Source organism: Eucyclogobius newberryi, unplaced genomic scaffold, assembly GCF_026437365.1.
Source record: "Eucyclogobius newberryi isolate DKJ021-1_F unplaced genomic scaffold, fEucNew1.0.hap1 SCAF_10, whole genome shotgun sequence".
In the NCBI taxonomy this organism is placed as follows: Eukaryota; Metazoa; Chordata; class Actinopteri; order Gobiiformes; family Gobiidae; genus Eucyclogobius; species Eucyclogobius newberryi.
Window position 1 is genome coordinate 13,533,913 of NW_027315724.1, and position 16,622 is coordinate 13,550,534.

At 41.0% G+C, this 16,622-nt stretch overlaps 1 protein-coding gene across 1 annotated transcript in view; it reads right to left on the reverse strand.

Annotated features, from left to right (window-relative positions):
* Window positions 1-16,622, reverse strand: part of si (sucrase-isomaltase) — a 153,365-nt gene that overhangs the window by 67,821 nt on the left and 68,922 nt on the right. The window contains exons 18-19 of the mRNA XM_072459634.1: window positions 14,339-14,423; window positions 1,084-1,140 (exon numbers count right to left, since the gene is read on the reverse strand). Coding sequence (XP_072315735.1) covers window positions 1,084-1,140; window positions 14,339-14,423 — 142 coding nt within the window. The remainder of the gene's footprint in view (window positions 1-1,083; window positions 1,141-14,338; window positions 14,424-16,622) is intronic.

A 16,622-nucleotide genomic window follows, 5' to 3' on the forward strand; every position in this document is an offset into this window, starting at 1 on the left:
GTGAAGGGCCATGGGCTGTGTAGCAAAACTCAAGGCCCGGGGGTAACTAAAAATTGAATAAAATCAGATCATCCTGCCAAGTGAGAGGGCAGTGACCCTAAAATTCACCAGAATACAGGAAATCACTCATGAGTTTTCTGTGAGTCGACTTCAGACCCACTCTCTGCCTGTAAGCAGATAACTTGAATGTTGAACCATGTTCTAGAGATTAGTTTGTATTACGTATGAGATAAATGTTCAGACAATAGAAATTACACTTTGTATTGGCAAAAATAAGCTATCAAATGTTTTGATTGTTTTGTTCGAGTGAAAGTATCTCACAGGGGCCAAACGGTTGGAGACCCCTGTATCATATGGTAGTGTAAAAACACAACATTGACTAAAAATGCTATTTGGTTTTGTTTCACCATTTTTTCTGCATTTAATTATAAGATAACTTTTATAAATAGAGTAGAGAAGAAAACGCACACGCACGCACGCACTCATTAGACAAGCTTCACTGTCTATTTTTGAAGTCTGAAGCCTAAATTGTATGTTCAAATACTGTGACGAATTCTGATTTTAGAAAAGTAATTTTATTGTGAACACCACCAAATGAAAGAAAATCTGTTGACAATGTGTGTGTATGCATTTTCAGTACATGTATTCAGTTATTTCTCAACTTTAGTAGGATATGTGATCATGTATTATATACGTTATGTTAGTTTAAAGACAGAACAGAGGCTTACTGGTCATAAAGCATTTAACTGTAGCAAGTTTTCAATATTTTCCAATCAAAGGAATATTGAAAACTTGAAACACATTTCATACTTTGTCTTTAACAAGTTTCAGATTGATATACAGTATATATAGGTTTTGAGGCCTCAAGTTTCCCTGTAACTACCATCATTTGCTTTTAAACTAAAACATAAACAAATCTAAGCCTTGTTAAACGTTCTGTTTTTGATAGAACACAGTCAAACTGGATCTAAACTAAACAGATCCAAACAGAAGTAAAACTCTGATCACAATAAGCAACGATGATAATGATGTCTCCTGTGGCCCAAAGATTACAAATGAATGTAGGTTCTTTGGTTTTCTTACCGTCTCATAATCGTACCACACTGCATCTGGGACGTATGCCCGAACTGTATCTGCACCCTGCAGAAAAAAAGAACAAAGACATTATTTTACAGTCGTCGTCACACTGATCTGGATGTTTTCACTATTAAATACTGTATGTGATTATGTGCCTTTCATTTATGTGCGTCGACATCAAACGCGGTGTAAAAGCATGTCTTTGTTTGATTTGTGTTTTCCAGGCAAGAACATGCGTTTTCGACACTAACACTGGCACAAACAAGGCTAAATACAACGCAAAACAAAAGGACCTGATTTAACATCCAATTCAAAAGAATTAAGAAAGGGCTTAACGAGCATATGATTTGAATGTTTTTGATGTTTTTTCTAGCTATTACTTTGTTTAGTGGATTAGTACCCTTGGTAAACATCAGTAAAGGGGCAGTTTATTTGTCAAATGTAGTTTGCAGTAGTTGCCCTCGTTTACAGTATGGTGACGGTTATGGAATTATTTTCATACATGTCACTTGTGCTGTAAGGAAATACTTAAACCCATAAACTTTAATAGTTAAACTAGCAAAATACATGCAAGAATTTCAGATGTTTTTTGGGTAGTGTGTAGTCTAACCTGTCATATACACAATTATAAATTACATAATATTGCAGTTTTTCTTAATCTAACGCACACAATTTAGTATAATTTTCTTAGCTGAGATTGTGTTGTGAGTTTTTAGATATATTGTAATTTATTATTTCAAAGTGAAGAGGTTGAATCTAGTAAACAATTAGGCACAAACATTGATTTAATGGTTTTAGAACCTAAAATCGCAAAACACATTTCCCATGTAGAGGTCATGGAACAGAAGAAGTTGCATTTTATATCTTGGAAGCCAAAAAATATGTAACAAAACAAAAAATTAAGAGAACAATTTTGTTTTTTGGGTTATACTACAGGACTCATACACAATGGGGTAAAGAGTGAGGAGACCAGACTCATAATGCCCAGACAGAGATGAATGGCCTTGCAAAGGTGCTAAAAACAAATGACCAAATTGTTCAAAATCTATTAAGGGATCTTCTCAAAATGGGTTGAAGCTGAAAAGAAGTAATTTTTTTCGTCTCTCTCTGGACCCCCTCCCCCCCCTCAAAAGACTGGCTTCACATAAAATGTTAACGCGTTGATAAAACGATAGTAGCTTGATAGACCCTGCTCACCTTAGAAGTTATGAATTCTCCAAATAATGTCACCTGTTGTGCATGTTCGTTTAGTCAATCCACATGGTCCCCCCCCCCCTTTTTCAGCTTCAACCCATTATGAGATGATCCCTAGTATGCACTTCTACAACTTTTTTTGTGTGACTTAAAATTTACAGCTCAACTACCAGTACTGCTCAACCTAAAATAGACACAACCCCTCCTTGTGAAACCCATATCAAGATAAAATGGGACTATTCAGAAACGTATAAAAAAAAAAGACTGGCTTTTATCTGATATAAAGTTTCCCACAAAAAGCTTGGTGACATTTGAGACGGCGCCTTTATGATGCAAGAGATGATGGAACAGACAGCATCAAGCGCCGACTGATAGGTGACAGGCTCCGGTGACTTAAGGTGCTGGACAGACAGGAGTAATCAATAGTTGGAGGGGCTCGCCTTTGATAGCACTGTCAATTTTGTGCTCTCTCTGACAGCGGCGGAATGAGACGCAGACACAGGGAGAATAAAGAGGCGGGGACAGATGCAGGAGTAGAGTTAGCAGAAGCTTGTAGTATTAGTAAGGAGGGGTGGGACGAGACAAAAGAATGGGTTCACGAGAACGAGACAAGACAAGATTTTAACACAATTTACGAAACAACTAAAAGTGCAGTTCTGTTTCACTGGACCAGCTCTTTACTCTCCATCTGGTGCACGAGAGTTCCCAGGAATTTGCCCAACCAGTCCAGATGTGCTTTCTGGAGAAGGCCTTTGCATTAGCTGTGCATGTATTGGAGGAATTAAATCAGACCTTCTAGGCACAGTCAGGGGTCAGAGGGAGTCCAGTTTGGGACATTGTCTTGGCTTCATCAAATAAGGAACTTCAACATGCACTGTGACGGTTTGCAGCCAAATCTGAGGCCATGGTTCACGACCCAGTGTGTACGGAGTCCTTGCCCCAATTAGAGGAGTTCAAGTATCTTTGGGTCTTGTTCACGAGTGACTAAAAGATGGAGCGTGAGATTGACAGGTGAATCACCGCAGCGACTATATTGGATTGTTGTGGCGGAAAAGGGGCTGAGTCGAAAGGCAAAGCTCTCAATTTACCATCAATCTATGTTCTTACTTTCACCTATGGTCATGAGCTTTTAAAATGAGATCCCTCTGCAGGATGACTGGGCTCTCCCTTAGTCGTGACCCCCAAAAAACAACTTTTGGCATTTGTGACCCACAAACAATAAGTTTAGGATAGAGGCATAGATAAAATACTTTAGTAGGCCCAGGACACGATAGAGAGACTGTCTGTTGCCTGGGAACGCCTCGCGACAGTGAGGCGACCCAAGTCAATTGTAACCATCTTGAGGCACGAGAAGCTGTCCTATACTTTGTTAGTAGTAGTAATAGCAGCAGCAGAAGCAGTAGTAGTAACAGTAGTACTACAACAAGTGGTAATAACAGTAGTAGCAAGTTGAAAGTCAGAAATATGAATGAAGCCGCAAGTTCCACTTCTTTAGTACCAGTAAAAGCAGTGGTGGTAGTAGTAGTAGTAGTAGTAGTAGCATTAATAGAGTACTACCGGTAAGCAGTTGGAGTACTAATTAAGGATTGTAATGTACAAAAAGAAGTGGCACTCAAATAAACATGGTAAGATTTTAGTCCACTTGTCACAGGCGCTGATGGCACCTTGTTTCCAACATTTCTCTTCAGCAGTGTGTCCCATTTTATTATCCTGTGTGGAAAGTCATTAGGAACGAGAAAAAGGGCAGAGAACGGGCCAAAGGGAGCATGAAACGCGTAACGCAAGGAGTAAATATGTTACTGTAGATTTCCTACCAGCTTCATTGGAGTGGACAGATCATTGTTGCTCAAAATAAAGGCTTTGTAATGTCGAAAGGTAATTGCCCCTCACAGATTTTAAGAGTTATTTTCAAACTCAACTAAGAAATGTCTTTAAGATCCTTTTGGAGGGTAAAGCAATAACAGCCTTAACAGCAGTCATTGGACAAAAATGTCGTTGTGAAAACTGGAAAATATGTGTAATATGTGGTAATACAAGTATGTAGGAAAAAAAAGGAAAACGTATACAAAAATTCAGTTGGCAATAAGTCACAATTAATTCAATGGGGAACACAACTTTTCCCCGTTTTTAGAGGCTTCCAGGTGTATCATGTGTATTCCAACCATATCGAGTAATAATTGAGCCTTTTCGCGTTCTTAAATATTTACAACATGTTTGTTCTGTAGTTGTTGAACAGTACGTGATAAAGTGAGTCACACTTGATACAACTCATCATGTGTAATAATTACTCACAATGAAGAGGAGGAATTAGTTGGAGTAGGAATTGGTAATTGTGCATGTGAGTGTGTAAAATAGTGATTTAAAATCTTAATACTGTTTTATAGTAGTAATTTCCCATGTGGTTCAATAAAATTAATCTTTTTGAAAAACATCTTGAGACCAGACCCATTGGATAAGTATGAACAGTTATGGAAGAAGACGTTAGGAAATGCGAAATAAAGAATCGGGATGAATTGTGACAGTAAAGCAGGTAAAAATGCCAATGACACAAACATTGTGCTACGGCAAGAGCTTTTCATGCTCCAAGTGAAGTCAAGTTCAACAAATATTTCAAATCCTGAGCAGGACACAACTTCATGTAATTTTGAATGCTTGACCAGAGTGTCAACGTCTGCACTTGATCATGCAGAAGTTGACATTTTCTTTGCGGGAAATACGTCAGATGGCTATGAAGCTCCTGGTTGCGTTGAATGGTCTGCGGGGGCTCGGGATCATGTATGATTATATTAAATCGGACAAGAAACCATTCAAGATCAAATTAATTTACTTTGGACTTGACATCTGTAAAAAGGATGCAAAAATTGGGATGAGCATTCAACCACTGGTATTGTATTCCACCACATTGCCCCAGACGTCACCGTAGGCTACCGGTATCTGAGGCTGTGGCCATGTGGAGTCTTGTTGCTTCCTCCTGCAGTGTTATCTGAGGTTCTTCCCTTTTAATAACCACTCCTTTTATGGCAATCTGAAGAAAAAATAAATCCTACTTTTTTGAGAGGGGGGGTACCTTATGGTCATCTGATTATACAGGCTAAACATGGAACAGATTTCTTTATCCAGGAAGATTCCCAATAGAGACTGACAACTCCAAGTGAGTATGAAAACACAACAATTGGAAAGAATGTTTTAGAAGAAACTACCACTCTAGAAGATGATGTCCTATATTATTATCCAAAGCTATCTGGATTTGAATTGACGGACAAGAGGGATTTTGTAGAAGCTCCAAAGCACCAATTTATTACAATGAACCAAAACGGCCAATATTTCACCAATTTGTCGACATTTAGTAGACAGAGCAAACAAATCGTAAACTGGACCTGAAGAGAAAACTAAAGAGGGGAGCTTGGGAAGAGAAATTCCAGTCAGCAAAGAGGCACTCAATGAGTAGACGTCCTGCAATTTTTCATCTACAGAAAAGGACTTAAGAACAGAAAGCCCAATATTTTTCCAATCTGCCGACATGTCTGAAAGTGCATATGAGGAGTCAGCCATCTGTGGAGCTCCACTTCTGAGAAACAGTCCAGTAAACTTAACCCATACTGATGAGGAGGGCTTAGGAGCAGAAATCCCAGTCATTTTCCCACCTAAAAAATATCAGGTGGATAAGAGGAGCAGTAGAACGCTCCCAGACGGTGTCTTCAAACATATCAACAACAAGGAGTATGTCCAAAAGTAGAGTAGGCGATCTGCTAGTCAATGAGTAGAATTCCGGCAAAATCATCTACAGAGGAGGGCTCAAACAAATGGTCAAATGTCGAAAAAGCCATCAACCATGACAAAAAATAGCATATCCAGAGATTTCTGACATTTATTTTGCTCTTTGTGTTTTTATTCGCAAATACCAATAAACGTTTTCGGATTCTTCTGATTCTGATTCTCAAACATAAGCATAAATTGCCACCATGTAACTTTTCTGGAGCTGGAGAGTCACATGCATGATTCCATGAAAACAGAAAGCTAAAACCCTACTTTGGAACCGTCTTCATGGGATTAGCTAAATGTTATGCCACACTGTAGAATATTAGGCCTATAGCCAAAGGATCACCCATTCCATGGAAACAAGCGAGAGGAAGCCAAAGAGTCAGGTTTAAGGTGATACAAGCCCGCCCACACATATGCTATATGCTTTTATGGCAACAAAAACATCCATTAAAAATCTTACATGGTGGGGCTTTAAGTAGATACATTGCAATTGACTTTGTACAGTGACTGTTTCACACTTGACTACCACTAACACAGAAAAGTCTGGAATGTTGGAGCTATTGGTTTCATGTTCTCTGCCTACATCAAGTTTTTAGGGCTGGGCAATAGAGCCAAAAGATCATTACTTTTTATTGTTTTTGCACAGTTTGGACAATTACGATTTTTTTTTTTTTTTTGATATCCTACTGTTTAAGCAATTGTAAACTGTCTCTAATTGCATTAAGGGAATTCTAAATGATATATAATAAAGTGCCTAAATCTTGACTACCAACTGTCCTTTTCTTAAGGCCAGATCCCTGATGGCAAATCAAAGCTGCTGTCCAGCTGCTGAGATGACAGTGCGGGGAAATCCTCTCCTTTCTGGTGTCTGATTTGCTCGCGGCGCCTATCACACAGCACACTGTCTAATGCAATGGGACTGGAGGAGTTAGCATGGTTGCTAACTATGATTGAGAAGGACAAGCCACGAGGCCTACATCCTCATTTGGTGCTAAGATTTGATCAGGTGGGCTCCAGATTTACGCTGGCAGAGGGATCAGATGGTACCTTGAAGCGACAGGGGAAGAGGCAGGTAGTGCAGGGGCGAAAGGGGAGTGCAGATGAAATAAAAGGGGATCACAAGGGGCGAGTTGACAGGCGCTGATTAAGAGAATGCAGATTAGATAACTGAGGGAAGGTCTGATGAAAGGAAAGAGTGTGACGGGCCAGAGAGATGAGGGCGAGGACTAGAGGGGCAGAAGATTCAGTTTATCAGAGAGATGAAGGTTAGAGTTGGACTGATGTGAATGACAGCGCTCCAGGATCATCAAAGAGGGTAAGAGAGCCGCAGAGAGAGGATGGAGAGAGGAGAGAGAGTAGGGAGAGGAGAGAGGGAGGAAGGATTTGGGGGCTTGTTTAAGATCGGTGCGTGACCCTTCCCAAACAGATAAGCGTGGGGCTTTATGTGGGCAGTCACAGTCTGATGCCTGTGTAACTGATGGTGCACGCTGTTTTTTTTTTAAATCCACGAGCCTGGCCTGTGTATCCATCTTTAAGCAATGAGTGGATCAAAGACATCTTGAGAAAGAAAAAGGTGGTTGTCCTTTTGATCTTCAAATAGCTAATCTTAAATGTGGGTTTCAAACTAAAAAATATACAATTTAATGATCCAGAATTCAGTTTTTACCTCAAATGTTTATGTTCTTAATGGACACATACAGTATTATGCTAAATTGAGCTTTAACCCAACAATGTTCCTTCATCAAAAACATACCTGGATTTGTCTTTAGCTTCACTTGTTTAATTAGGCCCGAGCCCCAGCAGGGCAGAGGGCCTATTTCTCCCGCAATGTTTGGTACCCCGTCGCCCCTGGCAAGTACAGTGATCTAGCCCATGCCGAAGGCATGGATCATGCATACGTACTCCTGCTATGACAGAAATAGTCAACAATGAGTGAATGGGCGTAGCCCATTCACTCATTGTTGACAACAGCAGCGCGAAACGCTGCATTCCTCCAAAAACCCTCCTGGCATCGTCCTGTACGCGAGAGTCCATGCCGCAGGCATGGGCCATGCTTGTATCTGCTCAAATCAATGGAAGTCTATGGGGAGTGGGCGGGGCATCCCGACGGAATAGGGAGTGACGAGCGCGTAAGCGCTCGTAATGATGATTCCACCCCATGGCGGCATCGGGAAGGCTTAGAGCTTTCAAACGATGTATAATTTGTTGTTATAGTGGAAACGGCTATATTGTTTTTGCTAAAAATATTATTATTTTTATAATAAACCTCCCATGTTATCCCTATGGGAAAACCACAAAATCTCTCAAATTACCACATTTTTATGTTTTACACTTTAACGAAGTCCTCCTAGTGCGTTTTGCCCACCAACCTCAAAATCGGTGTACGTCCTCTAGACAAGTGGTGCATCTAAAGTTATCCAAATTTGCCACCAACAAAAGTCAAAATACATTGCGCCTATGGGAGACGCCCCGAGGTCAACTTTGGCGTAAAGCTACGAAATTCGGGACACGCATTCCTCTCGTGAGGACAAAAAAAAATATTATTGTGGCCACGCCCCCAGACTTACCCTATGGCCGCCATCTTCCTTTGAAAATGAAAACAAGCTGAGTTAGCCATTTTGTTTACGTCAAACTTTGACGAACTCCTCCTAGGGCGTTTTGCCCACCGACTTCAAAATCGGCGTACGTCCTCTGGACAAGTGGGGCATCTAAAGTTATCCAATTTTTTGAGATACCTTTTACGGTCTGTGTGCGGCGCAGCCGCAAAGTTGGACAACTTATTTTGGAATATTGCAGATCTAAAAATTGCTCCCATTTGATCAAAACCAGTCCGATTAGGACCAAATTTGAATCAGTTGTTAAACTTTCTAGTTTGGACCAGTTTAGGCTGACAAAATTGAAATGGCCGCGATAGCGCCCCCTACAGAGTGACCTTTAAATTAACATTGAAGGTCAAACATTTGTTTTACCAAAATTGTCTAAACTTTACCCAAAATTCTATTTTGCCGTCCCGATCACAAAAGCCAATCACAAAAATGCCTAAATTTTTACAGCGTAGTCATAGCGATGACAGAAACCTCCCATGTTATCCCTATGGGAAAACCACAAAATCTCTCAAATTACCACATTTTTATGTTTCACACTTTAACGAACTCCTCCTAGTGCGTTTTGCCCACCAACCTCAAAATCGGTGTACGTCCTCTAGACAAGTGGTGCATCTAAAGTTATCCAAATTTTAAGGATAACTTTTACGGTCTCTGTGCGACGGAGCCGCAAACGTTTCCCAGAATTCTGACTATTTGGCCTTCTGAGTGGCCTATAAACAATAGAGTTTTTCCAAATGACATGACATTTTGCACTAAATTCTAATTTGCCATCCTGATCATACAAGTATGAAAGCCAAAGTCATATTTTGTACGGCGTAACCGTAGCGATGACAGAAACATCCCATGTTATCCTTATGGGAAAATCGCAAAATCGCTCAAATCACCACATTTTTACGCTTCACACTTTGACAAACTCCTCCTAGGGCGATTGTCCGATCAAACTCATATTTCGGGAAAATCATCTACACAAGCGAGGCATCAAAAGTTATCCATATTTTGATTCTAAGTGCTACGGTCTCTGTGTGGCTGACCCGCAAATATATGTCACAAATGGGAAAACAGCAAAATCTCTCAAATTACCACATTTTTATGTTTTACACTTTAACAAACTCCTCCTAGTGCGTTTTGCCCACCGACTTCTAAATCGGTGTAAGTCCTCTAGACATGTGGGGCATCTAAAGTTATCCAAATTTTAAGGATAACTTTTACGGTTTCTGTGCGACGGAGCCACAAACTTTACCCAGAATTTGGACTATTTGGCCTTCAGAGTGGCCTATAAACAATAAAGATTTTCCAAATAACATGACATTTTGCACTAAATTCTAATTTGCCATCCTGATCATAAAAGTATGACAGCCAAAGTCATATTTTGTACGGCGTAACCATAGCGATGACAGAAACATCCCATGTTATCCTTATGGGAAAATCGTAGAATTGCTCAAATCACCACATTTTTACGCTTCAAACTTTAACAAACTCCTCCTAGGGCGATTGCCCGATCAAGCTCATATTTGGGGAAAATCATCTACACAAGCGGGGCATCAAAAATTAGTCATATTTTGATATTAAGTGGTACGGTCTCTGTGCCGTGGAGCTGCAAATATACTGTCACAAATGGGAAAACGCCAAATCTTTGAAATGTTCACATTTACGCTTCACACTTTAACAAACTCCTCCGTGGGCAATAGCTCGATCAAGCTTTACTTTGGGAAAAATCATCTACACAAGCGGGGCATCAAAAGTTATCCATATTTTTATTCCAAGTGCTACGGTCTCTGTGCGGCGGCGCAGCAAATTTGACTGACACTTGTGTTGATTTGCACTGGATTGGCCATGTCCAATGTGTCGCCGTCTGTCAAGTTCTTTTTTAATTCAAAACACAATAAGGGCGCCATCTTTATCAAGTCGAAAGCGCAGAGTCGGAAGGCCGGCGGCCCGCGAGGGCCGTTGGATGCCGCTTGCGGCTTTAATTTATTCTGTTCTCTCCCTCTGAGCCTCAGAAAACTCCATTTAATTTTTTTTTATTTCAAAAGGTAGGAAATAGGAATCTGGATAACTGATTTTAAGTCCAGAAATCATTGTCAGACTGGTTCTCACTATTTTTGTCGTCAAATGGCATTTATTACAACTGTGTTCCTTATATTAGCAAGCTGGCTAATCCAAGACTAGGAAGCACGGATGCAACTCAATGTGTATTTTCTAGGCATTATTTTAAGTTGGAAAACAGGTGATGCCCAAGTAAAGGTACTCAAGAGCCAGGTTTAACGGCCAATACAAAATAAAAAATGCCCTTTAAATTAAACATATGGCACTGTGTATGTTTCCTGTCAATAGAAAACAGACTGTATATTTTCAATGCCAGACTTTTGTGTATGTGTGAAGCAAATGGACCATTGACAAAGTCTTAACCAAAATGCACTCATCAGAAATAGTTTAATTCCCTCTAAACCTGGTCACAAAAGAAAATCCTATTCTACATTCTCTTTTATCTAGGCTTAGGACTGTTACAACGCACAAATCTACTTGTGAAACTGGGTTAAGTGTGCAATTTATACATCCAATTGATAAAGAAATGAATAAATATTGTACAAAATAAAGTATAGTCTACACATTAACCAAATTATAAAATTCAAGATTTAAATAATAAATACATAAATAAATAATCAAAACTATTCTAAGGAATATGTACAAACTGTCTAAGTAAAGGTACACCATGTAAGTTTTCCACCTTTTTTTTTAATGAAAATGTTTTTGCTTTGGCTGGAATTTACAAACTGATGTTGTGTGCTTGTCTCCATGGAAATTGGAAGTTTTATATCACTCTATGGAACATTCCAGAACATTCCAAAACAACAGTATTGTACCTTTCAACAAAACTTGGTGCCAACTTCTTTCATTCTGAACCAGCATTTTCCCTCTGTTCCTCCACTGCTTGAAAGTTTACCTCAATCACACTTGCACAAAGTTACTTCATTGCCCTGCACCTCTGTGAATCCAATTCGCTTTCCTCTATTCCAAGTAAATCACAAGGGGCCGCGCTAAATTGCTTATTAATAAGGCCACTTTAACATGACCGCAATCTATGGGAAAGTGGCACGTTCATAGCCACGCAAACACCGACAAAACAGGGACGAGCACAAGCGCACGCACACACACACACACACACACCACTATCTGCACTTCTAATCTGCTGCTAATGAGGTCAGAGCTCTCATTAGGGCTCACACAAGAGAGAGAGCTAGAGAGAGTGAGAGAGATAGAGAGAGCGGAGGAGAAGAGAGGAACAAAGAGGATCACATGTCGTGTCTCCCAGCGGAGGTCACACCATTCGCCTACATGGTGTGTTATTGAGCTGTAAGTGATCCAGCAGACATTTACACTGCTTTTCATATGGAATGGTGTTGCATGTTATGGAGTAGGAATTCAAGAGAGGCTTGTGTTTGTTGTGAGGGGGCGCTGGAAAAAAGTGGAGCATATTGCAGGATCTAGGATGTGATGTCAGAGATGGGAGAAGAAACCTGTATCAATAATATGGTATACTTTTCATGAATTTAGACTAAGCCTGAAAATATATCTGATAAAACTTCAGTTAGTATGACAATTTCTTCCCACTGCTCATGGATTTTTGACTCTTCAATTAACTCTTTATTGCTCAATACGGTCGGCCCCAAAGAAATTCTGGCAAACCGTCCGGCGCCTCAGAAGGGGGAAGCAGTGCTTCACCAACACCATTTACGGTGCGGGTGGAGACCTGCTGACCTCGACTGGGGATGTCGTCGGACGGTGGAAGGAATACTTTGATCCTTAATCCCACTGTCATGTCTTCCGAAGAGGAAACAGAGTCCGGGGACTCGGAGGCTGGCTCGTCCATCACCCAAGCTGAAGTCACTGAGGTTGTTCGCAAACTCCTCAGTGGCAGTGCTCCGGGGGTCGATGAGATCTGTCCTGAGTACCTAAAGTATCTGGATGTTGTAGGACTGTCTTGGTTGACACGTCTCTACAACATCGCGCGGCGGTCGGGGACCGTGCCTCTGGACTGGCAGACCGGGGTGGTGGTCCCTCTGTTCGAGAAGGGGGACCGGAGGGTGTGTTCCAACTACAGAGGGATCACACTCTTCAGCCTCCCCGGTAAGGTCGATTCCAGGGTACTGGAGAGGAGAATCCGACCGATAGTCGAACCTTGGATTCAGGAGGAGCAAAGTGGTTTTCGTCCCGGTCGTGGAACACTGGACCAGCTCTATACCCTCCATCGGGTGCTCGAGGGTTCATGGGAGTTTGCCCAACCAGTCCACATGTGCTTTGTGGATCTGGAGAAGGTTTTCAACCGTGTCCCTCGGGGTGTCTTTTGGGGGGTTGCACCGGGAGTACGGGGTTCGGGGGCCTTTGGCTCAGGGCTGTCCGGTCCCTGTATGACCGGAGCAGGGGCTGTGTTCACATTGTCGGCAGAAAGTCAGACCTGTTCCCAGTGCATGTTGGACTCCGCCAGGGCTGCCCTTTGTCACCGGTTCTGTTCATAGTTTTTATGGACAGAATTTCTAGGCACAGTCAGGGGTCGGAGGGTGTCCGGTTTGGGGACCACAGGATCTCATCTCTGCTCTTTGCAGACGATGCTGTCCTGGAGGCTCCGTCGAAAGGCAAAGCTCTCGATTTACCGGTCAATCTATGGTCCTACACTCACGTATGGTCATGAGCTTTGGGTAATAAGATTGCAGATACAAGCGGTCAAAATGAGTTTCCTCCGCCGGGTGGCTAGGCACTCCCTTATAGATAGGTGAGGAAGTCGGCCACACGGGGGGAGCTCGGAGTAGAGTAGAGAGGTGGCTCGGGCATCTGTTCCGGATGCTTCCTGGGCGAGGGAAAAGGCCCCAGGGAAGACCCAGGACACGCTGGAGGGACTATGACTCTCAGCTGGCCTGGGAACTCCTCGGGATCCCCCCGGAGGAGTTGGAAGAAGTGTCTGGGGAGGAGGAAGTCTGGGAGTCCCTGCTTAGACTGCTGCCCCCGCGACCCGGCCTCGGATAAAGCGGAAGAAGATGGATGGATGGATGCTCAATACGTGTAATATACTGTAATGCTATAAACTATACTATATACAGTCGGCATCCAAGGGAACGCCCAATAATGGACATTCATGTGGGAAGTAATAATACATTTTAATGTAGAAGAGCTGCTCTATCACCCACTGTTCAACAACTGCAAATTACTTCTACAAGCTATAAATCCAAACACAAAGACATGTAAAAGAATAGAAGAATGGCCCACATTGGTATGAATATCCAAGAATGCTCACGGTAGCATTGATCTACATAAATGCAACCACAATGCTCAATTGTGAGATGACTTGAATTTGTTGTGTTTAAAATGCACATGATTTCTTGATTAAACGGAGACCATGCCCCCTAATATGACGCATTGCACACTGTATCTAAAGTGTCAAATATCAGAATACTTTAAAGTGAACGTCAACTCAAGTCACGTTTTGAGCCTAAATCTAAATGATTTTACGATTATGCTGTAAAAGCTGCTCATACCAAAATTATTTGCTATTTGGTAAAACATTCCCCATTAGCCTGGCCCCCATGAGGCCGCAATACAAGGATGCCATCTCAACAAAACACTACTAGTTGTAATTTGAAACAAGTGATAAGTTGTTCTGAGTTTGTACGTGCTGTGTAGGTTAACATGTCTGTCAGGCTCACCGGGTCCAGGACAGGGGTGATGAGAAGAGACTTTCCCCACAGGAACTGTCGGTCCACTGTCCATGTAGCACTATCTGAGTAGAACCTGCACAAACAAAAAATTACATCAATAATGTATGTTTACCTACATTTACTACTTAATTTTGTTACTGGAGCGAAGGTAAAATAAAATAAAAGTACCGGTTATCTAAATTACAAATATATATACATCTATGTATTTGAGTAAAATTAGCTGAAAGATTGTATAACGGTGCACTTTGCATTTTTATGGCAAGGGAAAAAACCTTGAATCCAATTCAAAATTACATTAGTTATTCTCAAATCAGCGTGTTGTTGCAATATTGTGACCCAGAATATGAAGCTCAATGGAAAAAGAGTGTAATGTGATGCCAGAAGTTCCTGTGCAGGCCTTACTGGCAGATGACAAACTGTTAAGTCATTTGGAGGAACTTAATAATTCCGGTGTACTTACAACATGGAAGGAGCTAATCAAAACATATAAAGATGTTAGAATATTAAACTGGTTAGCTTTTGATCAAGGCTTTGCTCCAAATAGCACGACCTGACATTCAAGGTAAAAAGATTTTTCACCAGTTTGTAAAACATAATCAAAAAATGTGTAAGAAGGCTTATAAAATCAGAACTTCCAAGGTGAATAATATCAAAATTATATTAATGCATTAATAAGCTGACCAGCTACTGTACTAATTAAAAACAAATGGGAAACAGAAGGTAACCTTGTTTTGACACACAAAGAGGGGGAAAAGTGGAGGACCCCAAAATCCCATGTCTGGAGGGAATTTTGCTGGGAAAATGTTTTTTTTATAACACCATGTCAAAGTGCTCATTATTCCCAAGGAAATGTTAACTGCTGGAGAAACTATCCTGCATATACATACTTAAATCAGAACAAATTCTGGTGTCGAAGCTGAATTATTGTATTGGATAAGATGTTCTAAATCTCAGTGGGACTTTCCTGGTTAAATAAAGATCTACAAATTCCTGTGTGGAGTCAACTCTGTACAGACCTGTCACTTGCTTGTTCCCATACATATAGATAAGTTTAATGAAGACAAGCTGTGCGCCTTTAATTATTTATATAAAATAAGTCAACTGTATCTAACAAAGCCTCCAGAAAAACTCATGGACATTATTTTAATTTGAGTAGAATGACCAGCAAATGCAGCGGCCGTGCTGGTTTGTTTGCTTACTCCAAACAGAAGAGTCTCATTATTGATGGAGAACAAACAACTTTTCATTGCTCCAGTTTCTCAAACAAAATATTTAAACAGTCTTTTTGTTCTGTTCTCATTTTTGGACAAAGTATATTTGTTTTTCAATTGAAAACAAGAGCAGACTCATGCATATTCTAATTGTGAAGTAAGGCAAATGTGTTTGTCCTTTCATGTTTTACCCCAGTTCATGAAAAATGAAGCCATAGCAAGTGTTATGTGATAAATGGGTGTTAATTTGGTATACTAATAATTGTGATGAATGTTGCATTATTGTATTCCAACAGTTGAATCCCAAAGTAGTTGCTAAAGGCTTGACTAGTGCTGTAAAGTACTCCATTAAGAAAATTGCAATTTTTCAGTAGATTGATAATTGTGATTGTTCAGATTACAATAGTATAATAGTAAGAACTAGCAATGATTAATTGTAAGAATTTTCCAAGGAAAAAAAATAAGTAATTTCTGTCCATTCACTCAAAAAAAAAAGTTATGCTAAACATTCAAGGCTATTTTATCTGGCTGTTTCTGTCACGTTATCTTTCTCTTTCAAATGTTTGGTTTTATAAAGCTGGTTACATACTAGAGACATGGTGAACTACACAATTCAATTCAATTAAATGTCATTTTGTAACGCCCAAAATCACAACAACAACAAGCCTCTGAGGGCGACAGTGAAAAATGAATCAAGCAATGTCTGTGATGGCGAGGGACAAAGTTCCAGAGTCCCCTGTCCTTAGACCCTCCTTCTCGGCCCGGAAAAACTACAAAAAACCTCCTTGGGAAATGGTAGAAACCTGGAGGAGTTCCAGAGTGAAGGAGAGATCTGACTCTCACAGACGGACAGACGGACGCGAGGGAGACTGGACCCACTCTTCAGGCAGATGAGGGACCGTCGGAGTCGAGCTGGACCCACTCTTCAGGCAGATGAGGGACCGTCGGAGTCGAGCTGGACCCACTCTTCAGGCAGATGAGGGACAGTCGGAGTCGAGCTGGACCCACTCTTCAGGCAGATGAGGGACAGTCGGAGTCGAGCTGCACCCACTCTTCAGGCA